General features: G+C 42.8%; 1 protein-coding gene across 3 annotated transcripts in view; it reads left to right on the top strand.

The window, feature by feature from the left end:
* The window catches only part of kifap3a (kinesin-associated protein 3a), a 41181-nt gene that overhangs the window by 12492 nt on the left and 2891 nt on the right, over positions 1-25798 (top strand). For 2 of the 3 annotated variants that reach the window (XM_046048792.1, XM_046048791.1), the window contains exons 10-19: positions 1807-1969; positions 6680-6780; positions 9799-9907; positions 10004-10116; positions 11508-11673; positions 12367-12492; positions 14056-14154; positions 14820-14905; positions 18317-18506; positions 18668-18758. In XM_046048792.1, coding sequence (XP_045904748.1) covers positions 1807-1969; positions 6680-6780; positions 9799-9907; positions 10004-10116; positions 11508-11673; positions 12367-12492; positions 14056-14154; positions 14820-14905; positions 18317-18506; positions 18668-18758 — 1244 coding nt within the window. Of the gene's footprint in view, positions 1-1806; positions 1970-6679; positions 6781-9798; positions 9908-10003; positions 10117-11507; positions 11674-12366; positions 12493-14055; positions 14155-14819; positions 14906-18316; positions 18507-18667; positions 18759-20755; positions 20983-25798 lie in introns of those variants that run through there. The other variant, XM_046048793.1, reaches the window with a different exon arrangement.

Genomic DNA, 25798 nt, shown 5'->3' with positions numbered 1-25798 from the left:
CAGTTCGGACCAACTGAGATTCTGCTCATGTTCCTCTTATTCAGTGGAATAACAAACAACATTAATCAGGGATTTGTTAAGGAAAATAATCATACAATGAAGTTTTGTAAGTAAAACTACTCTTGGATCTGAACACATTTTGGATTGAACTTGGTTTAATTAATGATCTGCCTGTTGGAGCAGTTCAGCCTCACTGTTCATTGTTTGAAATTCATGACGTCTGTGAGTTTTTAAATCGTTGTTTCTACAAGTATATTTAATCACATAACAGTCTGTGCTTCTCTAATTAACATCATTGTTTTGTGACATTTAAACTCGGTCAGAGTTAAGAGGAAACAATCATTCTTTATTTGTTCTGTAAAACACTCCCGAGGTCATTTCAGCTCTGTAGAGACGCCAGATGAAACCACGCTTATCAAATTTCTATTTAATACATGCTGAGAAGGTCCACTTTTGGTCACGTGTCCCACAGCGCTCATACAGGAACCTCGCCGCTCTGACTTTCCCTAATCCAGCCCCACCTGGTTCCAATCTCACTCCGTTTGTGGGCCTTTATCAAAGCCAGACCCTGTTAGGAACTGGTTTTATCTCCTTGTTCCCCCCCTTCAGTGTATCTTTGATTCAGATTAAAGAACCCTTCAGGGGGTTCAGACCCACTCAAGCATGTGTCCAGCAGGAAAATAGTGGTTTCAACACTTGGACTCAGTTGAGTATATCAGTTTACACAGGGGAGAAGGGGCTCCATTTAGGGACTTGGATGTTTAATTGATAAAAAAAAAAACTAATCGCTTAATGATACACAACTGTATATCATCAGGTTTGATTTACTCAGCAAACATTTTGTGACTTTCTCCTGATCAGATAAGACTACATCTCAGTCTGATAAGGTTTTTTCCTGCTGCTGTCACTAATGGAAGGGGCATGTCAGTGGTAATTGACACAGGCTGCAGTTGATTATGCTGCTCGAGGTCTGGTTTGTGATGGTGCGACTGGAGCTGGTTTCGCACACAGTAGCAGTGAGTGTGTTTTTAACTGGGTGCAGGTTGCGTCACCGTGATAGCCGGCTGTGGCGAGGACCACGGGAGAGTTAAACAGACATGTCAGCACGCAGCACCGGGCTGACTGGCACTGCTGTGTCACAGTGACGGCATGTGGAGGGAGTCCACACATTTTTTAAAACATCACTGATCCCAAAGTCTGCGGTCTTAAGTTCGACTCTGAGCTGTGTTTGGTGTCATAAGCTCAACACCTCCACCTGCCTGTAGGTCATGTGAATCATTTCCAAACTGGAAACCAGGCTTAATGAAAAGGAAAAGGCAAGCTTTTAGTGTTTAATGCAGATGTTTACTGCATGTTCTCTCAGAGATAAGTGTTATAATTCATATTTGGGCATATAGTCATGGCAAAATTCATATGCAGGGGTGTTGCAGGATGGTAGGACTGTCTAGCTTTTTCAACATCTCTTCAATCATTTTAGCTGTCTGAGAAGCATTTACATCTTTGTCTGTTCTCATACCTCAACACTCGACTGGCATCAGTCTGTCCAACTGGTTCTCTTTGTCTGTGATGGCCTCGGCGTTTGGGAAATGGTGTTCTTTAAAGGCCGCCAAAAACAGAAATATTAAATAAGCAACATTACGTTGTTTTGTGAAAAATTAACAACTCAAATGTAGTGGACCACATTGCATACTGTGGTGTAGCTGTCTGCATTTTAGAGCTGGATTTTTTATTATTATTACAGACGTTTGTGTGCTTTTGAATTAGGCTGGAAGATTACGTTTCACTTGTTCTGTCCTCTGTCTGCAGGCTGAAACATTCGCCGTGGAGAAGCTGGCTCGGCTGGTTCCCCGCGAGCACGAGGAGCTGCTGAGCACCACCTTACGCCTCCTGCTCAACCTCTCCTTTGACACGTCGCTGCGCAGCCAGATGGTCCAGGCAGGACTCATTCCCAAGCTCTCCTCGCTGCTCGGTAATCAATCAGACTGCGCTGTGTTCCTGACTGTTTGTGATTATTTTGTTTGTTCCTGTGGATGTGTTTATTCTGGGTCATCTGTGTGTTTATGACTGGGGTTGTTCTGTATGGATTTGCCTCTGTATCAGGAGAGCCATTATTTCACTGTAACCACCCATCCTCCTTGCCGGCGGCGGAGCCTCTAATTTGTTATTATTGAGGCGTATGTGCAGGTGTAGCTTTTACACAGCACCCAGGCCTCGAGCCGCCTCTGGTGACCATTAGAGCAGTGACCTGAAAGCTCCAGAGAGTGCGATTGGTGCGTTGTCCCATCCGTGGGGCGTATGACACGGTCAGAAGCATCTTTGACAGACCTTTTGAAGCCTCTCAAGGGGAGGCTCAGGTAACGGCGCATAATTAATATAATATATTTGTTAGAATAACATGCCAGAGCCTCTGCACAAATGTTGTTTTTGTAGGAGCAGGCCGGAGAGGTCTTCAGAGATTTAGGGAGGGCTGTTTTTGGGGAAGTTGAGGGTGGGGGTTGCTCATTCAGGAAGCGAAGCACACACATAATATAACTTAACACTGAAATATTACGCCTGCTCACAGTTTTGACACTGTTGAGTTTGCCTGTATTTGTGTGTTGGCGCGTGTGTGTAATTCGCTCTGCATGTGAGCCGATGTGTCATTAATCATCTGCCTTCGCTGCCGACTGTCCTCTCTCCAGCTGACACACTCTGCATGAGCACTCGGTCTTATCTCTAAAGAGAAAAGACCGCGAGGGGGGCGGGTCTGTCAGCCTCCACTCTCTCTCCGTCCAGACCTGACCGGAGGTCATGACCCCTGGTGATAAGATGAAAGTGGAGAGGGAGCCTCCACTTGTCATCATCACCTCCCTCTTGATCCATCCCACCACCACCTGAACTCCCCAGAAAGGAGAAGATTCCTTTTCTGTTTTACAGCTGGTGCAGAAAGATTTTGTCAGTTCGTTGATCAAAAGAACTTTTGCGCAATTTTGAGAATCAGTCCATCGAGTCAGTTATCAAGCAAAAATGCCAAACATTGTCTGGTTACAGTAAGATTTTTGCTGCTTTTCCCTGTTTTTAAACTGTAGTAATTTCCTGACATTTTATAGAGTAGTTCCCACTTCCATGAGTCCATGCAGACGTCTTGCTGAAGTCCATGACACCCAGGAAAGCGTACTAACAAAACTCAAATCTTTTTTATGACACCGTGGACTCCTGGACCGTAAGCGGTGTTTGCGCAAACTGTAGTAATAACAGAACCACGTCTGCTGTCTGTGTCCACGTTTGCTTTGGAATAATTCTGGTCCTTTTAGTGTGGATGTAAGTTGTGAGCAGTTGAACCCGTGTTTCAAGAACAACAAACGTGACCAAAATATTTCTGGATGTCTTTAATCATCTTTGGACCTTATCAGATTTATCCTGGGACCGTTGTCAGTTTTCACTCTTATAGACTAAACTAATGTACAATAATCTGGTTTATTTTGTCCCGATACTGCAATTTTTAAGGATATTAATTCATTCCATCTCTCAATGTTATTTGTACTCAATAATATTATTATTACTTTGTTTATTAAGCCTAAGTCACACTGTAGACTACTGTACATATTTAAATTTATATTGTTTTGTATATTTTCATTTTAATATTTTCTACTTGCCAACTTTTTATTATTTTTATTTCATAAATGCCTTGATGAGCAACTGTAACACAATGATTTCCCCTCTGGAATCAATAAAGTATTTCTGATTCTAATTTAGTCACAAACCCCCCCCCACATCAATTAAAGGATTGGCTGATTAGTAGACTATAACTGTTTGTGTCAGCTAGAGTTGAAACAATTAGTTATTCAATAAGTCAATGGACAGAAAATGTATCAACAACAATTTTGATAATCGTATATTCAATAAATTAATTAATTAACTTTATTTATCAATCTAAATACCAAACATTCTTTAACTGTTTCAGCTTCTCAAACGTTTGGATTTTATTTTGTAAACTGAGTATCTATCTATTAATAAATTAAAAATCCACAGATGAATGAATCACAATCATTAGTTGCAGCCGCCATAGCATTCTGTGGTGCAGCGTGTTTAGTGTCACTACGTTGCATAAACAAATTAGGAGACTTGAGCGGGGGTGGGGAGCTCCTTTAAGAGCATTTGACCCTGTTATGTGGTGTGTGATGTCTCCGAAGACCAAACCCAGAAAATGCAATAACACTGGAGCGGCGCTGTCCGCAAACCGAGCCCAGACGCCTCTTAATGCGTACAAGTGTAATTTTACGAAGGTTAGGCGGTTTTAAATCAGGCTGGGGTGTAATTGGAGTTTAGCTCTCCCACTAACTGCCCATGAACAGTCTTGTTAATTTTAACAGCTCCCCCTCACCTTTTTTTTTTTTTTTTTTCTCTCTCTCTCTCTAGCCCCAACCCCACCAGTGTTTTGAACATTTAATGGGATCTCTCTTCACCCATAAAGGATCCTCCATGTTCCTACCAGCAAAGTGAGGGAATTCACCGAGTCTGAAGGAGCTTATTGCGTGTGTGGGGATGTTTTCATGTGCATTTTAAGGTATTGGTGGAGGTAAAGGATCGCTAATGAGAAGCACATGTTCTGGCCAATCGCTGGCTGCGCTGGAAGGGCCAGAGCAGCGAGCAGCGTAGCTTTAACTTATTAAAGGCAGTAAAATTGATGCTTCCTTCTGTTTTCCCAATTAAAGCTAGAAGCCGTCTCTCCTCGGCCCTCTCTCCCTCCTGTGATTCCAGGGGTTCACTGAGCACATCTGGATCTAATACTCGAGCGATAAGGCTCCGTGTACGGCCAGTGACCGTACACGGCTGGGACCTGTTTTTAACTGGACCTGGTTGGGGCTTTGGAGGCTGGTGGGCATTACAGGAGGTCTGTCAGTGGTTCTGGTCCAGTGAAGAGCCTCTCTCTTAACACTTCTCTTAATGAAAAGTTCCCGGGTCGAACTCTGCTCTGAACTCTATTAATTCTCTCTGACTGGCTCCTCCTCCGGGCCTCCAGCCCCCCAGCTCTGGTCAGAGGTCAAACTCATAAAGGTCCTGGTCTCACTGACAGTCTAACACTCACTCCATTCTGTCTTTATCTCCTTCATGCTGTTGCTGAGTCTTCATAAGCTCACAGAACTGTAGAGACAGGGAACGTACTCATTTTACTGCGCAAATATCGAAGGGTCACTTCACCCAAATTACAAAAAAAGAAACACTTTCTGATGGACCTTTAGCAGCATCTGTCCATGCAGAAAGCATTTTGATATAACCATTAGATCTTGGGCCACAACACAACAGAGGTGGATGGACTTTAGTTTGTAGAGCTCACATAATTTAAAACATGTTAATGTGAACAATGGATCAGTTGAATAGGTTTAATGTAAAAGATGTTGCTCATAGTGACAAACACAGAGAATTACCACCAGACCCCACTTTTCATCAAACAAGCTCTCATAAACCGACTGTACACTTCCTGCCCAGCAGAAAACAGGAGACAGACACAGTTAGAGCCATGCTGGTGATCATAGTGGAGCATTTAGCAGCTAAAGAGTCAAATAGGAGTTTGCTGAGATGAAATTTAAAAATTAAGAGCTAAAAGGAGAGTGAATATTCATCAGGTGGACACAAACATGACTCCAATGGGATGATCATGTTGCTCTGTGTTTGCTAATTCTGCCATAGTTTCAGTTTTTCTGCTGCCTCCAAGTAGCCAAAAAATTATTAATACAGCTTTTTTTTATTATTCAACATGAATGTCTTTTTCCACAAACAGTCTCCCAGCTACTCTGGATAATCCACAGACTTCACTGTCCACAGTTTTCATTGGAAATGATTTCTACCGAAGAAACATTTCCTATGTGACGGTGAGGTCTGCGGATTATCCGCAGCTACTAACTGGGTCGCTGTTTCTGCACAGAGAGGAGAAGTTCTTTAAATGATATCACTGTATTATTCTCTATGTATCTTATTGTCAACCCAAACAACACCACCTTAGTCCACCTGGCAATACTTTCACACTTCCTGGATCTCAGCTTCAAGCTCATTGCTTCTTACTGAAGACAAAAATCTTTAAAAAACATACAGTTTCAGTATTTAAAACAATGCTCATAAATTTCCCAAAGCAGCTGTTCACTGTGTTTTTTTGTTTTTTTTTGCAAACATTACTCAAACAGGAGGAAATACAAAATTTGTTGGACTATTTTCAGCTGTGGAATAATCCACATTTAGTGCACTAGTGAGTATGTGTATTTATTTGCACATTGTTTTGGGGTGGATGCAGAAATCTTGATATCTCAACACCTGGACAAATAAAATAAGTTAGAAAATATATTTATTTGTAATTTGAGAGAACTGTGCCTTTTTTTAGCGGCATGTACAGATTGCCTTTTCCAGCCAGTAGCCTGCTGCTGTAGCCTGTTCCACATTTATTCTTTAAAATATTGTTTTTCCTCTGGTTAGCTGCTGCGAGAGACGACAAACTGAGAAACTGCAGTCGTCTTGGTGCTGAATCTGCACTGAATGCTGTTTGACCTCCAACAGGAATCGCTGTTAAAAAGTCCATTCAGCCCATTAATATTTTCAAAAAACACACAGCTCTCCTAGATGTGGTCATTGGCATCCCGCGGAGCGTTACGGCACAACCAGTCATTCATCCATTGACTTTCCTCCTCCTCCTGTGTTTATGTTGCAGCTGACGAGGACCAGAGACAGCTCAGCATGTGCATTCTGTACCACATCAGCATGGACGACAGATTCAAGTCCATGTTTGCCGACACAGACTGCATACCGCAGGTAAGACTGGCTAATGTACGCCGCCAGCAGACCAAGACACACACATTAGCATCGGCAGCTAACGGCACCCGGCAATTAATGCATGAGAAACGGAGCGAGAGGGAGGGATGCACGCCACATCTGGAACTAAAAACCACCAAAGGACTGCTGCTCAGTCTTCGCTCTCGCTGTGATGACAACTCTGTTTCCACCGAGTCCTGAAATGATTTCTTAACACCGTTTCATCCTTTTCTGTGTTGTCTTCACATTTTAGCCTCTTAATTGTCATTACTAAATTGAGACATCAGTAAAGATGTGTTTGTCCAAAGTGAAATGGAGTCGTGAAAATGAAGTTTACCACTGAAGTTCAAACCCCCTCGGGCTGATTTTCTTTCAACTTTCGATCATAACATTTTCGTTGAGTTACGCTCCCTCCTGATTGAGTTGACCCGGTCAGTCGCTCCTCTCATCATTGGCGATTAGCTAAATGTGCGTTGTGTTTGTTTGTTGAGATTGGGTGTAAATGCCAGCCAGATGTGGCTGGGAGAGTCGGCTGTTTGTTCAGAAGGTCACGTCAGCAGCAGGGTCCCCCTTGGTAGAAAGGATGCTGGCTAGCAGCATGGCCAGGATGTGACCTCCGACCCCGCCCCGAGGCTGGCTCCCCCCTCACTACCCTCTTCTACCTGCATTCCTCCAATGTCTTCCATCCATCTCTTGTTCACACTTCGCTTGATGTGATCTTTTCCTTCAGTTTTGGTCTTTTGTCCACATAAAGTCTTAATTTTTTTTATAACAAACAATGAATTTTCCAAACAAAAGGTTTCCAGAGTGGGGGGGAAATGCAAAGCTTTTCGGTCAGAGCCTGTGTGACAGTAAAAATTAAGAAGACACTTTGTGACTGGAGCTACGACTGAGAACACAAAGGTCATGTCCTCAGTAATATTTGTGGGAAATTGGGAATTTACAATCACATGAGGAGGAGACTAGACTATTTATAGAAAAAATAAATTAATTGAAATTAAAAGTATTCGATATTCTCCTCCCAGAATATCATACAGTACCTGTATGTACCCCAGATTGTAACGTAGAGAGAGAAGATGTAACTGAAAAGTAAAAATATGTTTTTAAATTTTTAGTGCTGGGCAACGATTAGAAAAATTTAATCGCGTTGTTATGCAATAAATTTAATAATGAATTCTTTAAACAAATAAGGTTATTTTTACCAGCAGTATTCCCCATGGTTTGACTGTATGTGTATTCTCAACCAGCGACTTTCAAAATATATTAATTATTATTTAAAAAACTGCATTAACGTGGGATAAAATAATTGTCGGTGTTAATTAATTAATGCTTTAACATATAATAACTCGTTAACCTGGCCAGCCCTCGTACAGAGTTTGCTTGGTGGCTGAGGTGGGGGAGTTATGCTGAGGAAATTTGGGCGCCTGATCTGACAACAGCTCTGCCTCATTTTAAATGCCAATATGTAGCTGATCGCACAATACAGGTGTGTATTAATGTAGACTTTTATCAGACAGTGAGGTGATCATGAGATGGCACAATAGGAGTCATCGTTCATTCAGTCAACAGGCCGGATAATTCCTTTCTCCTTGTTCAGTGTCACAACAACCGGAAAACTAACAACAGGGACAGAGAAGAGGTTGAACCGGCAGAGATCGTCTGTCCCGCTTGCTGTGATAAACAGTTAAATGTTTTTTGACGAAGACATTTAACTGTTTTCCTGTTGCTGAGAATAAAACGACCTGAAAACACTGTGGATGAGTGTCACTTTCGCACTTAAACTTTAGCCATCTTAGTTTGGACATAGTCTCAGTGAGTCATTTTCATTGTGTTGCTTTGTCGATCCTCATTTTCCTGAATGTCACAGTCCAAATCCCCTTCTGTCCCACCTACATGTCCCTCCATCTGTCCTGTTTGTAAAAATACATCCTTAACAAAGTGCTTCACCCCGTTTCCCACCTTTTCTATCCTCTCTCACCCACTTCGTACTTTTAAGACCCCTCTCTTTTATCACTTTCCCAGGCTACTGACTGACCTGCGCCTTTCCCCTTCTCCAGCTTTAATGGGGTCACCGTTTGGTGCTGGAGGGGGGGTGAAGGAGGGCGGGGATGTCAGGAGTGAGGAAGGAGAGGAACAGAGGTGGAGGTGGGGGGGGGGGGCGGAGGTGGCTGCGTTGGTCGGACTGCAGCGTGGCGCTGCGGCCCTGACTGGGCCTCCGGTGGCGGTCTGTGGTAAATAAGCAGAGGCAGGTGCCAGAGAGTCTAGACGGGGCTGATTTGGGGTCCGGGGCCCCTGGTATGTGATACCTAACCCAGGCCCAGCCCAGTCTTTCTCACCCTCTCTCTCTCTCTCTCTGATTCCTGACTCCTCACAGGGAAGCAGTGCACCTCTGCCACTGCCCCCCCCCTCAGCTCAAAGCTTTTCCTGTTTAATGTTAAATCAGTGCAGGAGAGACGGACGGACTGACTGAGGGAGGTGGAGGTGGGTGTTTGGGAGGTTAGGGAATGACGCCTTCCCCTTATCTGTAACCCTCTTACTCTGTTTCCAACATTTAAAAAATCATTTTACATTTCTTTTCCTACTTTACGCTCCAGAGCTCAAACCCTGATGACTCGCTTTAGCACGAGTAGAGGAGGTGATTTGCAGGGATGCTCTATTTTTAAAAAATTTTTTATTCAACATGACAAATTACAACCAGGCACACAAACATACACACATAGCGTTTGGCTTAAGGCTTACTTTTTAGCTGGCTTAAGAAAAGAGCAGATGTGGTTGAGCAAGATGACACGGTGTAATTGTTATTCGTCACATTTTGTCATCAAGCGGTTTGTTTGAGTTCAGTTACGAAGTATTTATAGCTTCCAGCAGATTACATAAACACACTGACACGATGATAAATAAAGGCCTGTTGTTCTAGCACGGCAAACTTTAAGTGATAATGTAATCGATTATGTGTATTATTGATTAGTTCGGCTTGACTCTCACTGATGAATTAAACAGTTAACTTGTGATTGACAGCTGATGAAGATGGTGTTTGACTGTGGGGAGGATAAGCTGGACGTCGAGCTGCTCTCACTCTGCATCAACCTGGCAGCTAACAAGAACAATGCCCAGGTCATCTGTGAAGGTATGAGCTCCAAAGAAAGGACAAGGATATTTTATCCCACCCCATGTTGTTGAAGGAGCTTCACCTCGTCGCCTCCTTTCCTCCCTGTTGCCGTAGGTAATGGTCTGAAGATGCTGATGAAGCGTGCTGTGAAGCTGAAGGATGGTCTGGTGATGAAGATGATCAGGAACCTTTCTCAGCACAACGGACCCACCAAGAGCCTCTTCCTGGTCAGTTCTTGTAAACTCAACAGATCAGTGTTCCCTGTTAGATGTCACAGGGTTAAGGGTTATTCGTCTCTCCCTCTTGCATTATTTACTGTCTGCTTCTCTACTGTGACCCATAAGCAGTGTTGGGCAAGTGTCTCTGAAATTCTAATGAGTTACTTTTTACATATTACTCATTAAAAAAAGCAATATTATTACTTCACTTATTACTGGGTATTAAATGTAATTAGTAACGTGACTTGTTACGTTACTATATTACTTTCGGTATACACCTCGCTTTAAAAGACACCACCTTAAAAAGCGACGGACAGCCTGTTCAGCAGCTCATTATAGAAATTAATCCACTTTACTGGAACAATAATTAACCATAGGAGTCAACAATTAGCTAAATTGAAAACATTTCAGCCTCTCAAATCAGATGATGCAGTACAGTATAGTCTATGTATGTATAAAGAAAGTAAAAATAAAAGCAGGCTCTCCTGACTTTTAAACTAATAGCATATTTATAACCGCAGCAAGAAGTTTCTTAACGCCACTGGCTGAAATAAAAAGTCACACCCGACTTTTGAACTACTGTTTTTCTGCGTTTTTGAGCAGTATTCAGTGTTTTTACAAAGCACCACTCTCTTGAGTGAATCTGGTAACGCAGCGTTACTTGGATTAGTAACTGTAATATTATAACTGTTTTGGAAAAAGTAATCCCTTACACTACTAGTTACTGAGTAACGCGTTACTACCCAACTCTGCCCGTAAGCATATCCAAAGTTCTAAAATTAAACTTTAATATTTAGTCTTTAAGGCTGATATTAAAGCATATTGATCCAGTTGTTCGTAATTTGTATTGTGATACTTTACAGTCATGACCTCTTATTTATTCTCAGACAACGCTGTAGTGTTTTAGCTATCAGTTGATTGATTGAAGGAACATTAAGCGTTGAATGTTATGATAAATAGTAACAGAAATAGACACATACTGCTCAGTTGACTCTTTTCAGTGAGAGCTGTATGTGCGATCTAATAGTAAAGGTTCTCCTTAAAACTTCAGACATTACACCTCGTCTTGACTTCACTCAAGACTAAATCCTGATGGCAAAATATTTTACAAGCAAGAAACTTTTTGATGGCATTTCTGAGTAACCTTACTCTGAAAATAGCAATAAATGGCAGGAACATGTAGTGGCATCGCTATACGCCCCTAAGTGAAGGTAATAAGTGAAAACAAAGTTTAAAAAAGCTGTGGGTTCATAGAGCTACATGAAGTCAAAAAGGGAGTTTAGCACACAAGTGAAATGTTTTTTGGGTTTGTCTTGATCAGTCCTCGTTTTAAAAACTCACTCACTGGTAAAAATGTTTTCGTCAGTGTGATCCACTCACGCTCCGGTGTCTCCTGGTAGGACCATGTTGGTGACCTGGCAGCTCAGATCAGTGAGGTGGAGGCTGAGGAGTTTGTGATCGAGTGCCTGGGCACGCTGGCCAATCTGACTCTCCCTGACCTGGACTGGGCGCTGGTACTCAAGGAGTACAACCTGGTGCCTTACCTGAAAGACAGACTCAAACCAGGTGTGTGTGTGAAGGACTGATTCCCTTAACATTTGACAGACTCGCATGGACCGAGTTTTTTGTTACATGGTCGAAATGTTTTTTGCAATATCTTTTAGACCCACAGTAATGCATCCATCCCATAGACCTTATAAAAGAAGCCTCCAGTTTGGCATTTTGGCCGTCACCATCTTGGTTTTTTGGAGCCAGAAGTGACCATATTCAAACTAGAGGATGGAGCTAGCTAGCGAGGTTAGCAAGGTGCGTCCGTAATTCACGTTAACTCTGATATTCACCTCAAATGTCTCACCGTGGTTCACACTCTCTAAAGAGAGAGGTGCGGATAGCTGAGCGCAAACGGAAGGCCAGCAAACTTTATGCAGTTTAAGAATTGATGGATTACACGAAGAGATCTGAGTCATCAGATCCATAAAAACCGGTTCCTCAAAGAAAAATGGCTGAAACTAATTTATTGATCTTGAAATGAGGCGCTGGGGATCCTTTAAAAAATAGATGTCCTCAGACACTATAAAAAGTCCTTTTTATAACCTTTATTTTCTCCGAGCATAGTGTAGGACACAGCCGGCAGAAGACTCGGTCAGACCCTGGCTCAGCACAAGGTTCTGCTTGTATTCAGAGGCCAAACCTTTTAGAGGATCAATGATGGTTTCTTTGCCAGTCATCCACTCAGCATGCACTTTTCCCTCATGTCAGGTTCTGCTGAGGATGACCTCATTCTGGAGGTGGTGATCATGATTGGCACCGTTTCCATGGATGACTCTTGTGCAGCCATGCTGGCCAAGTCTGGCATCATTCCTGCTCTCATTGAGCTGCTCAACGGTAAGAACAGAGTCTTGTATTTTATAAGCTTTGTGTCAGGTAGCATAAAAACAGTTGTAGCCCAGGACTGCCGTTTTGAAGCCTCTAGTTTGGCCGTTAGGGCGTCGCCATGTTGAGTTTTTGCAGCCAGCGGCACTGGACGTGACCATATTTGGACGAGACGGTGGAGCTAAACAGCCGTGTGTGGAGCTAGTTCGCTTGCTTAGCCAGGTGCATCTGTAATTCACGTAAATTGTCATTTTAACCGGGATGATAATTTTGTCTAGCGAACACCAGTCTTAAAGAGGTGGTATTCTGCTTTTTGGCTTTTCCCCTCTCCTTTATTGAGTTATAAACTTAAATTGAGTTTTTTGTGCATGTAACAGGTTTGCAAAGGGAAAAAGTCCAAAGTTCCCATCTCCCACAGAAAACTCTGAACTGCCTGAAAACAGCTCGTTTGTAGTTCAGCCGCTTCGTGTCATAACGCTCGCCAAGCGGCTACTCCGACACGCCCTCAAAAACAGCGGTGGAAAAACAGCGAGCTGCAGCACACAGCTCTCCTCTCCCTTCCAAACACTAGCTACCCTCCAGGCAGTCAGTGGACATAAAGTTGTTCCTGTGATGTAGAGACAGAGCTCAGTTAAAACTTTATGGATACAGATTAATAACTCGCCGCTCTGAAACTCTCGCTCCAGTCCATGTTGCCAAGCCGGTCGGCAACACGTACAGCTGAACCCGAGCTGTTTACCGGCTTCTCGCTGACCCGCCCTTCCCTGCTTCTGATTGGCTAGCAGTCCTTAACTAGGAACTGAGCATGTGCAACTCCCAACAAAGATCATTTAGAGACAAGATGTATCACTCCATAGCTAAAATGAAGCCTTCAACACAGGCTGAAAAGAGGAGCTGTAGTAATGGGCAGGATGACAAAAATATAACCATGTAAACCTGTTCTGGTACAAACTCTAAGTAGGATTTTGAACCTGAAAATGAGCAGAATACCACCTGTTTAAAACTAAGTGTACTCACCAGAGAAAGTGAACAGCCAACTCCTAATAAGCTTTTTTATCTCTTTTAAGTATGATTCTACAGTATATTGCTGGAATACACCTTCAAAAGCTATTGTCTTCGATCCACCTAAAAGTGCTTACCTTATTTTAGTAAACTGATGGTTTTAGTCCGGTAGAAATATCAGCAATCAGATGGTCATGTTGTCCACAATTGGACTTTTTGAGTTAGAAAAGAATATTTACATTAATTGGATTATTGTAGATATATAGCACTTTTTCATAGTCTTCTGACCACTCAAAGAGCTTTTACACCCACACACTGATGGCCGAGGCTAAGGTGCCAAATTAACATTCACACACTGATGAAACAGCCATCGGGAGCAATTTAGAGTTCAGTATCTTACCCAGAGACACTTGAACGTATGTGAAAAGAGTGTTACGTTGGTCTTTATAGCAAGGATTTGCAGAACTGAAAATACATTTCAGGATGCGGAAACATCCCGAACAGAAGGGAGGAACCATGACACGATCCACTTTGAAAAAATGAATCCTTGCTAATGTTTTTTCTCCCTCTCAGCCCAACAAGAGGACGATGAGTTTGTGTGTCAGATTGTCTACGTCTTCTACCAGATGGTCTTTCACAAAGCCACCAGGGACGTCATCATCAAGGACACACGTATCCTTTTTGCTTACTTGTAAAGTATTATAGACACTTCTGTTCCATGAGATGCACTTATAGAGAGAAGTAGGACATTAACAAGAGTATTAGGAGTAGCTGTCACAGTGACACTGGCTGCATATAGCTCCAGAATTACTTTTATTTTCAGTCTTTAGCGTATGTCTCTGTGGTAACTCCTAGTACCCCCCCTGTAATGTATCTCTCATCACTGTTTATTCCCATTTACATCTCTACCAACCTCTTTAACCCCTCCGTTTAGTTTTTTTTTTTTTTACCCTCTGGGTATTCTAAGCTGCCCGTAATTGTACCCAGTTGTGGTGGATTGTGTCAGATTACAAATATGCCCCCTGTCAGCATGTTTTGATTGATGTTTTTCTTTATTCTTGAAGAATAAAACGAGAATACCTGATTTAAGCAATGCTGTGGGTGGGAGAGGAGAGGCAGAGTGTGTTCACTGTATCACAGGAAATGTATACTTTCCTTCAGCCACAGGGCACCTGCCTCTTGTCTCTGTCTTTAAATGAAAGCCTGGTTGTTTCCTCCCACTGTACCACTTCATCTGCATCCTTCGCCCCTTTAATTAAGGACTAACATTGATTGATTTAGCATCAAAATGTCCAAGAGAAGATGAAATATTGTCTCTCCTTGAGTCCTAATCTCAGAAGCCCCTGCATACCTCATTGACCTGATGCACGATAACAACGCAGAGATCCGCAAAGTCTGCAACAACACACTGGACATCATCGCTGTGAGTATCCAGATGCCCAATGAAGCTCCAGGAGAACAGCTGGGAGAGGGAGATTAGCGAGCATGGGACACCCATTTCATCATTCAATGGAATTTATATCTTACATAAATAGATTATCAGCATGTTTTCTAGCCAGATTCAGTCTGAACAGCTCACTCGGTTAATGTGCGTTAATATCCTGTGTGTCGCAGAGGAACACAAGGTCGAGGAGCGTGAGGGGCAAAGAGAGCAGCTCATGCTGCAGCAATGATTAAAGAAGCCCTCGGGGCAGCTCGTATTTTCTGTCTGCACAATTGCTATTACAACATAGGCTGAGGCAAGCTGGTTGGCATGTTAACTTCAGTAGATATCTCTGCAGTACATAGACGTCTAGTTGTTCTTCACATTCTGTTGATCATGTTAGTTCATTGTTTAAAGATGTATAAAACAAGAAATCTGGCCAAATCTTACAAATTGTACCTTTTTGAGATTCGATCTGATTTGGTTCCTGTTCTTCACAAGTGTCTCAGGAAGCAATCAGTTGAAGAGCGACAGCAGAAATATGTATAGTATTCACATGCTGAGATACTACATGACGCCAGATTTGCTGTTTAAGGTTTTAAAACAACACTTTGGCATTTCAACACACAACCTTGATCTCAAGATCAGGTAATAAAGCAGAACAGACAGTGCTTTAGTTTTGCATATTCCCAAACAAATTGATCAGATTAACACAAAATGCCCCAGTGTAGTTGTCTGCTTTGTCAGTTTTGGTAATCCAGCCTTGAAGAGGAGGCTTCTTTCAAAAACCTTGGGAAGTTTGTTTACACTCACACATTTCAGTTTAGAATCTGCAGCAGTATGTATGTGTAAGATAAAAATAATAATTTTAAATCATTTTTATTTAAACTATTAAAATGGTCGTTAATTCCTCCAGCAGCTTATTTTCCACAGCAGATTCTCTTTCAGTTGCACAGTCAAACACACTCACCTTCTCCTGATGTGACAGAGTCAAATTTGACATCAGAGATTAAGTAAGCGATGAATTCCTGAGTCACTTTGTGACTGACAGGTGTGGTCAGCTCCCAGTCAGTGTGTGATGCCTGCCAGACCTCAGATCAGCGTAATTAGCTGTAGATTATAACCAGGCAGAGTACCGGGGCAAAGGAAGTGTTTCATTGAAATTATCAGTGAGACCTATTAAGATGTGGACCACATGAAAGACAGCCGGTGGGCTCTGGAGTGTGTCAGCAGCTGGACAGCAGAGGTGAGAGAGAAAGCAGAGCTGTGGACACAAACACACACACAATCATTGCTGCTCGGCTTGTGCGGGGTCCTTTTGGCAGCGCACGCCTGTGTAGTCCTGAAATGATCGCCTTTGATCACTGTGGCCCTGCTCGTGTACAAACACACACACGTGGCTTCACAGGGAACTTTGTAGATGCTCCAAGTGGGACAGAAGCCTAATACACTGTGATATTCTTAGCCTGGCCATATTTCCAGAGGAATACGTTGAAAAGCTCCCAAAACTGTTATGCACTTCCTCTCCCCTGCTGCGATGAGCTCATTCTGTCATGAGCTCAGCTGCTAATAACTGATTAGTCATATTAAACTAATATAATTGCTTCTTCAAACCTGAGTCATGGTTCTGTTTCCGCCCCTGATGAATCAGCCCGCTGACAAAATGTGTCACTGTCACTCCAGCGTTCAGGCGGCAGCAGAGAGCGGGGGCCTCTGGTCAATAGGCCTGTTTGAGTCCGGGGCCCCGGGTGGCTGTCGGTGCCCACGGGGCTCTGCTTTGCGTCTGAATGATTAATCTTTCAGGCCGGCGTGTCGCAGTCTCAAAGGCCGCCTTTATCGCTCCCCCTTCGGCCCCTGCAGAGAAAAGAAAACAGAACTGTGGTCGTCCTCCGCCGAGCTACGCACGCAAACAGCGTAGCTGGACGGACGGAGGTATTTATTAGCTGCAGTGAAGAGGATGGAGACAACACAGAGTCATATTTACATATACCTGAACACACACTTCCTCTCTGAAGTGTTTGTTAAACACATACATGCATAGACGCACACATTCTCGGTTTGTCCTCCTCATACACGCTCAGGAAGCTCTCCTTCCTCGCTGAGCTGGGTCATTATGGTGATCAGTAGAGAGCAATCACTTAACCCAGGCACCATGCTGATAACGACTTCAGACAGGAAGTCTCTGGTTAACAAGACAAGACTGCTACTTTTTTACTTCTATATATATGAAGTATCTCATTTTTAGCCATGCGTTAGCAGCGTGGCTCTAAGAATGTTAATGTCAGTCTCTAAGTCGGACATTTTTGAGTCCTGCAGAAATAACGTTAAATTTAGTATTTAAAGGATTTCCATGAAATTTAGTACAGATACGCATGATACCCAGAAGATGAATTGTAAAGACTTGCTAGCCCTGTTACCGGCACCAGCAGGTGAATTGGCACAGAATTTGGTACAGATACCTATCTTTTTTTTTTTTTTTTACAATAGATGAATCCTTTGGTAATCCTCAGACTTTTGTTCTTACTGGATGGATTGCCGTGAAAATTGGTTCAGACATTTATGATTCTCAGGATTAAACTGTAGTATTTGGTAATTCTGACTTTTTATTTGGGGTCATTATCAGGTCAACATTTCAATTTGGCTTAGGACCAAATACCTGCAAAACTAATCACAGTCCTCATCAGCCTCAGCTGTGTTTAATTCAGTTGCAGTTTATGGAAACATCTGCTGTTATCATGTCTAATTGATATTAGAGAAGATAATATTCCTAATGGTACTGTGTAAGGCATTCTGACATAAACGGCTCCAATTTTCACCAGAATTGTCCCAATTTTCTACAAACAAAAAATAATGCCATAAGAATAATTTACAAATGTAGTAAACCCATAAATTCTACACATAGTAGCTTTAAATTTACTTTGACATGGAGCTGTGTGTTTTAGTTCTCGGTATGGTCTGTTGTTATAATTAATATTTACGTTTTTTGCCATAAAGTGAACACTCGCCTCCATATTAAGACTAACTCCGATAAGATTTGCCTCGAGTTTAACACTTGGCTGAGGTGTAAGAGTTTAATGTTGGTTGAAGGCTGATGGAAATAGATTTTCCAAACACACCTTGACATGGCAATAACTCCTTCTCCTACGACTGTAGGCAGAACAATTATGTCCTGCTGCAGCTCGTCTTTACCTAAGACCAAAAAATAACGAGTAAAAAGAGCAAGAATGCTGGTTTGATTCCAGATGAAGGCTGTGGTGCATTAAATCAGCATAAACTGCAAGAAGGAATGAATCTGGAGCGATTTTGGAAAACTGTGAAATAGTCAAGTTCACATTTCCAGAGCAGAAGATTGTGAATCAGCTTCTGATAAGTGCTCAAATCAAACCCTCTTTTTCCTCCACATCACTCCAGGAATATGATGAGGAGTGGGGAAAGAAGATCCAGACTGAGAAGTTCCGCTGGTACAACGGTCAGTGGCTAGAGATGGTGGAGAACTGTCAGATGGACGAAGCAGGAGAGCCTTTCCTTTTCGGGGAGGACGGAGAGTCCTTCATCGGGAACGAAGACATCCTGGAGAGACCGGACCTGTTCTACAGTGCTGGTACTGAGGGCTTTAAAGGAGTAGTTCTTCGTTTTTTTGGGAAAACTGGCTTATTTGTATTTTGTATCAGAGGATGAGATGAGAAGATTGATATCAAAGCTGAGTTATATACACAGTGTTTCTTGTTTCTTCATCCTCCATGTTTGTATTGTTTCATCCAGATGGGATCATCTCAGCAGACGGCGCCATCAATCCCGAGTTCTACACAGACTTCCAGAATGGAGGGCTGGGACAGACCGGACACGTGAGCAGGTATGGAGCTTTGTCATTAGTAGTGATTTTAGCGTAAATTCAAAACCTTAATGAAGTCTTTGTGCAGATTGAATTAAACAATATGCAGAATGATCTGTAAAAGCGAGAGATCACACCATGCTGATGTTTAGGCCAGTGCCACTATTGGTGTAAGCGTCTTTAAATGAGAGGCATGACATATGGAACACATAAGGTTCAATAAAGTGTAGCTGGACCTGCAGCTACTGGAATTTGATTTCCCCACGTGGGTCCGTGTAGCTCCGATAATGCAGCATGACTGAGTTACCTGACATGACCCCACATGACTTCCTGTTTACAGCTCTTAGGTCGATTGCAATAATTCAGTATAAGCGCACAACCGCACCAGAACTAACAATGTAGTGACCTGAACTACTGTGTGTGAAGGCCGACGCACCTTTGGGGCCAGGGTAACGTAAATTATATATTTATATAACTGTTTTTTAAAAATGGGACCATAAAGCATGGACAGCGGCCCATTGGGTAATTTTCTATACTGACACTGGGCCCAGTCGCATCTCTTACTGACCCCCAGCCCCTCCCCCTCTTACCTCTGTTTCTTGCATTACGGCCCCCCCCCCAGACGGCTGCCACCAAATGCGCGACAACAACCGATATGTTTGCTACCGGGGCTGCAGTAGCTTCAACATCAGCTGCAGTACCCGACGTAAAGCAGGCACGGGGGCCTGAAGGAGTAAAGGAGAGCCGTGGCCCCTGCCAGTCTGTGGTGTTGGCGAGTGACAAAGTGACTGGGCCGAGGTGAGCATGGAGTAGCTCCGCCTGTAGGGAGGGAGGGTCATTTACACTGGGGATGCTGAGGACATGTAGCCACCACTTTTTGAAAGCATTTGTTAAAAATGTTCTGGAAAAATAGCACCAAGAACTGTTAAATAAAAATGCACAATAAGCCTGCAATGCAATGTAAATATAGAAGACAACTGTGCTTCTGATTACTGCATCATATTCTATTAGATTTTTATATTCTGAATCGTCACCTGCCACCACCCCCAGACCCCCCCACCAGAAAGGCCAGGGCTGATTTTTGTTTTATTTTTTTGTCCCAGTCCAGCCCTGGCGGAAATCATCTTTAGAATTTTATTTGCCGGCTAAAAATCCAAATCCTGCTACCTGAATGTTTTGTCCTCTGCTCTTTGCAAATTAAGAAAGAATGGAGGTTTGTTCTTAAGATTTGTCAGCCTTGGACTCGGCGAATACGGGTATTTAGCAAACCTGGGACTAGATGCAAAACTGAGCCAGCTATCAGACCCCAACCCGACCCTGCACTCAGATGTGTCTGCAACATGATCGTGAGCATGTGACGGAGGCCGTCAGCAGGGCAGGTCGTCTTTGTCCAGAAACGCTGGCTGTGTCGGAGAGGAAACACCGAAACCGTGAGTGTTTTCCTTCAGCTCTCTGCTTCTCAGCCGGCTCGTCCACCCGCCAGCGCTGCCCTCTCTCGTATTGTTATTCTGAATCACTATTCGCTGATCTGTTATTGAACCAGGCCAGGCCTGAGTCAACAAACCTTGCCAGTCCCAGAAGGCATCGCTCCACCCTCAACAGCAATACTCCAGCTTTGAGAGCAAACACTCTCCGGCTGTCTCTCTGTCTCCATGTTCTTGTTTCTCTCTCTTACAGTATGCCTGTTTCTCTCTCGCTCATTCCTCTGTGGCTCCAACATATCAACTACTGTAGTCCCAATACGCCGCTGACATTCCACAGCGAAACATGAAACTGAAGCCTGGGATTTAAAAAATCAATCCTGTTATCACTGAGATGGACTTTGAGTTTCGTCTGAAGCCATTTTTAGTCCCAATATCGAACAGCAGCTAATTCGATACGCCGCAGAGATGATGAATAGCCGAGGAAAATGAGAGTTTATTGTGAGTCATTTGTCTTATTTATTATCAGACTTCTTGCGCGCGATAAAGCTCGTGATGATGGAGTTTTTTTTTTTTTTCCTCCTCCCTCGCCGGCAGGAATGTTTAGTTTGGCTGCTGTTGAGAAGGCAGACTGTGACTGGCTGAATCCACGACACGGTCGGTCCAACGAGAGGACGGCCAGAGAAGGAAATCCAGATCTGTGTTCCCTTCACTCATTTCTTTTATTGTCTGTTTTCGCTCTCTTTCTTTTCTCTCTTTCTCTCAGCTTTGTAACCGATACCTTTTGAATATACGGAGAGCGCCGGGGGAATTGGCGTCTGTGAGACTGTTTTAATTTTGTACTCTGTGATCCAGGTTAACGTAATAATCAAAGCCAGCTCCAGCGCTTATTTTACATTATGTGTGAAACATGGTGTGAATGGGGCCTTTTATTTTTTTTTTACATTGAAGTAATACTGTACAAGAGTATATTTGTATGAATATCCGAATTAGCTTTTATACCAATTACACAAAATGAAGAGCCTGACTTATCAGCCACCACCAGGCCGTTACTATCTGGTGATTTGAGGGTATCGTATTGATCTGTGAAGAAACAGCAGGACAGGAGTGTCTTTAGAGAACTTAAGAATTAATATATGAAGACAAATTAGTCATTGCTGAGCAGAAGGATCAACCATTCATGTCGATATGCCCTCTGTAAATAGAAAGAAGGCGGCAGTAGCTCAGGAGGGTAGAGCAGGTCGCCCAGTTCCTCCTGACCAAGACACATTCATAAATGAGAGGCAGTGTGTAAAAGCACTATATAAATCCAGTCCACGTAGTCCATATGTTGGCTTATATGTAAGTACAGAAATGTTAGAGATATTTGAGGTCAGTTTACATTTAGCAGAATTAGTTTCTTAAAGAATTGTTCCAAAATATTATGTTAAAAAAAACAAATATTGGTCGATACATCGTAATCAGATTTCTTGTAACTCTATTAAAAACTCATATCAGTATCACAATCTGCCTGGTTACACTGGTGACAGGCTATTTTAATGATCATAAATTAATTTAATGTGCATAAAACTTTGCACTACTTCATTTAATGTGCATAAAAAGATGTTTATTGTAGTTTATTTTTTTAAAGACTCCATTTTTACAGATTTTTAAAACTTATATTTGTTTTTCTTTATACTAATTTAGTGATGTTCCTGTGCAGTTTTATTTTTATTTTTTTTAAGATATTTAAATTTGTACAGTTGTTAGTTTAGAGATAAATCAGGAAATGAGGCGAGAGAGAGAGAGACTCTTAAGACAATCACACGCAGGGACATTTTAGGTTATACAGTATGTTTCTCAGCCAGTTACAGGCCGTGTAATGCTTTTGACAAATTCATTTTTCAACTGTAAAACATCCCACTCAATATAATATATTGATCATATAAAGTCCTTAATAACAAATGTAGTTAGAACATAGGCTCAACTAACATTTTTGAAACTGTTTAAAAATGGATGTGAGGTTTTTTTAAAGTCTCAATATCCTGCTCTGATTATATGCACCAGCTTTTGCTCTGTACAGAGGGACAAACCTCCCAGAAGGTGCAACAGTACTTTAGTCAGGTAACTAAAAGAGGTGTCCGATAGAAAGAGGCGTGACAGACGGACGGTCTGTGAACTCGCCACCGGGGGAGTCAATGAGCGCTTTGAGCGGCTGTCAGGATGTGACGGGGCGCCGGGGAGTAAAGTGAGGTAAAAAATAAAGGAAGAGATGGAAAAGCAGAGCGCCGTCACAATCAGGTGAGACGTGGAGATACGCTGGGAGGGTGGGGTGGCGAGGGCGAGACCTGAGTCTTTACCGGGGGCCTGCGTGTTGGTTAGCTGTAACCTGAGGAGTGACGGCGGGGGGAGATCAAAGCGGGGCCCAGTCGGGGCCCTGGAAGAGACAGACGCAGGGGGGCGAAGGGTCACCCCAAAGGAGGAAAAAAGGCCTGATTCCCTTTCCTGTTCTCTACCATGGAATGTTCTCTGCGGGACGGGACGTGTCCCCACAGCCCGCCGCCCCTGTTGCCGCTCCTCTGGGGCCAAAACGGCATTTGTGGGAACACTGGATTCCTTGTGTCAAAGCCCCCCCACCCCAAACCACCATAGCCTCATTTTGTCGTGTGTCACAGTCCTGATGCATAAAGTGAATAAGGTGGCAGACAGGTTGATTTGCATGTTTCATAATGAGAGATTCCAGACCGGCTGGAAAACCGTGTAGAAGAAAGCATCACTCGCCCTGTGGGATAAATTACATTTCAGCTACTGTGTTTTTAAATAAAGTTCTGGTTCTGGAATGGGGCTTTTTTTCAGGGTGACATCAAATTTAATATTTGATTCCCAGGACTAGTTGAGTCTGTTTCCACGATCCGTTTTCCTTCTCACGAGTTATCGAATAGTTGATTAGCTGTCAATTATTAAATTAATCGGCAACTATTTTGATAATTGTTTAATTATTTAAAATCTTTTTTCAGCTTGTTAAATGTGAACATTTTCTGGTTTATTTGCTCCAAAACAAGACGTCATCCTGGGCTTTGGGATCTCACATTTTACAAGGTAGAAGGTAAATTTATTGTCAAATTACAACAGTAATCTTTGTGGTTATAGAAAGTGAACAACTAATCGTTAATTAATAAAATAATCGACAATGATAATAATCGTAAGTTGCAGCCTCGACTTTTTTTGATTCCTGTCTTCAGTCTTTTTTAATAAATTATTTTGCACGTGCAGGGTTTATGATTAGTTTAGATGCATTGTCTGGGTTTTTTTTTATAAAATCTCAACTTTTACTGAAGAACATACAAGAAATCAATAGACAAAACACTAAAAATGTATAAGAAATCATGCTTTGGGACTGCTGGCTTCATCTGGGGTCTGACTAACATCCAAAATAGATAATATAATGAAAAAGTTACACCTTTTCGCTATTTAAGCAGAAAATGAATTAGCCTGCCCAAACTGCCCGTGTGGCTCTATCGCTATCGTCATATTCTTATGTTAGATTTCACCTGAGCTAATGGATGAACACCCCCGATGCTTACATATAAGAAACCCCATAGTAAATCATGGTTAGAAAAATTTAAAGTATCAAATTATTTAAAACGACAATCATTGTTCTACCACGAGACAATTATACCAGTGTTTTCACATACGGGATTGGTAGCGTGTAGTACTTAGGCGTATTTAAGCCCAATATTATTTAATTTTGTGACCCATTAAGCCTGCACATGGATCGAAATAAAACATTAGGTTTCTGAAAACGGCATGAAAGCTCCTTACTCCTGCAGCCACCACCACACCATCTATGTGAGTAACATCCTCATTGCGTCATTATATATACTTTGAGTTTCAGTTACCATAATTTGACCACAAGTGTGCACTCTAGAACGGTGTGCAATATGCTTTAAACAGAGATAACTTTTACACCAACCGCACATGCCCTAAATTTACATAGAGTATTGGCTTGTGCACACATCATGCAACATTGCCTATAAATATCTTCTTCATCTGTCATTTTATCTGAAATGACCAAGGTATTTCACCTTATTACAGACACTAAGCTTATTGTTAGCCAGTTTAAAATCAGGATAGTTCAAGCATTTATCATCTTTAGTTCTGCAGATTGTGACGACTCTTATTGGCATTATATTTGATATCATATCCCATACCATATACCGAACAAATTGCAAGGAGCTGCTGTAATCCCGCACTACTTGGGCTAAAAACCACAAGGTCATCTGCATCTATCTGTGAATGTTCTAAGTCATCCAGGTCATAGTTATCCAACGAAGGTTGAGGTCAAGGGCAACTGGATTTGGTTGAAGTAAAACGATCTTCAACCAAGTCCAGTTGGCCTTGACCTCAACCTTCGTTGGATATGGTCATCTGCATACATAATGTGGTTCACTATGGACTTACCAATCATGCACCCAGTATTACAGGCTCTCAACTGCCTGGACAGATCATCCACACAGAGAGCAAAAAGAGCAGGTGACAAAATACCCCCTTGTCTGACTGCATTGCTAAGCCCAAATAAAGCTACCAGTAAGCAAATATTCTCACCATATACTTGGGCACCCATTCTTTAATCTCTCTCTTTATGTGAGTTATTGCACAATTTAGCTCTTTATCCCTGTTAAAAATATTCAAATAGAAGGAAGAGTGACAGTGTGGTTCAGCTGGTCACAACCTGTAGACCAGTGCAACCTTTCACAAGTACTTCGTTACAACAGCTTTCCACTTCAGCAGCAACCAAGCAGTGTTCCCAGGGCCTGAGGTGACTTCTTCAAACTGAACTTATAAGGACCCCTTTTCACTACTTTATCTGCCAAACAATAGTTGCAGTCCTGTTTACAACAAACCTTAAGTGCTAAAAAGCAGTGATAGATAGTGATACAGTGAGTCACTGTACAGTAACGTGAATCAAAGCTGCCATGTCCTAAACTTGTAAATCACATGTGTTTGTATTAGGACAGTGACTCAACATCAGGACTCATACAGATCCTGGACGTCCTGGCCGGGTTGTAACGAGTCAGTCAGCCCCAGGAACGGGCCAGCGTGCAGGCGGATGGTGTGACTCAGAGCTCCAGTGTTCCTCCAGCCTCCTTTTAGCCTGGCTCTCAAATCCCCCCTGACAGCCGTAGCGTGCGGAGAGGAAAAAGACATATTTCTGCCCAGGGGGGAGGGAGAGGAGTTGGGGGGGGGGCAAAACAGAGGAGGAGGAGGAGACGTGGGGATATGGTGCAAGCTGTGTAACTGATCGCTGGAAGTGACTTGGCTAAAAACAACACGTCATTATAGGCGCTTGCAGGGGCAAAGCAAACAGCTCGTATTTTAGAAGGGCCGTGAGAGGACGGCGGGGCCGTGCAGCAAAGAGAAAGATGCGATACGTGTGAGATGTGGTGTCATCCATCACAGCCCCAGTTTATCCATCAACCGCTCCGTCCTGACGAGGCGGCTGGGCCCGTCACTCTGACCCCACCGCCAGACGCAAACTCCCAGCAGCTGGTCAGAAGATGGAGCGTGAAATCGGCCCCCACCCTCTGTATCCACATCCCCATAGTAACTGATTTATACGGTGTAGATACAGACCTTTTATCATCCCCCCCCCCCCCCCCC

Source organism: Micropterus dolomieu, linkage group LG05 (genome assembly GCF_021292245.1).
Source record: "Micropterus dolomieu isolate WLL.071019.BEF.003 ecotype Adirondacks linkage group LG05, ASM2129224v1, whole genome shotgun sequence".
Classification (NCBI taxonomy): Eukaryota; Metazoa; Chordata; class Actinopteri; order Centrarchiformes; family Centrarchidae; genus Micropterus; species Micropterus dolomieu.
The sequence above is the reverse complement of the archived record's forward strand: the minus strand, read 5'-3'. Positions and strand labels throughout refer to the sequence as shown.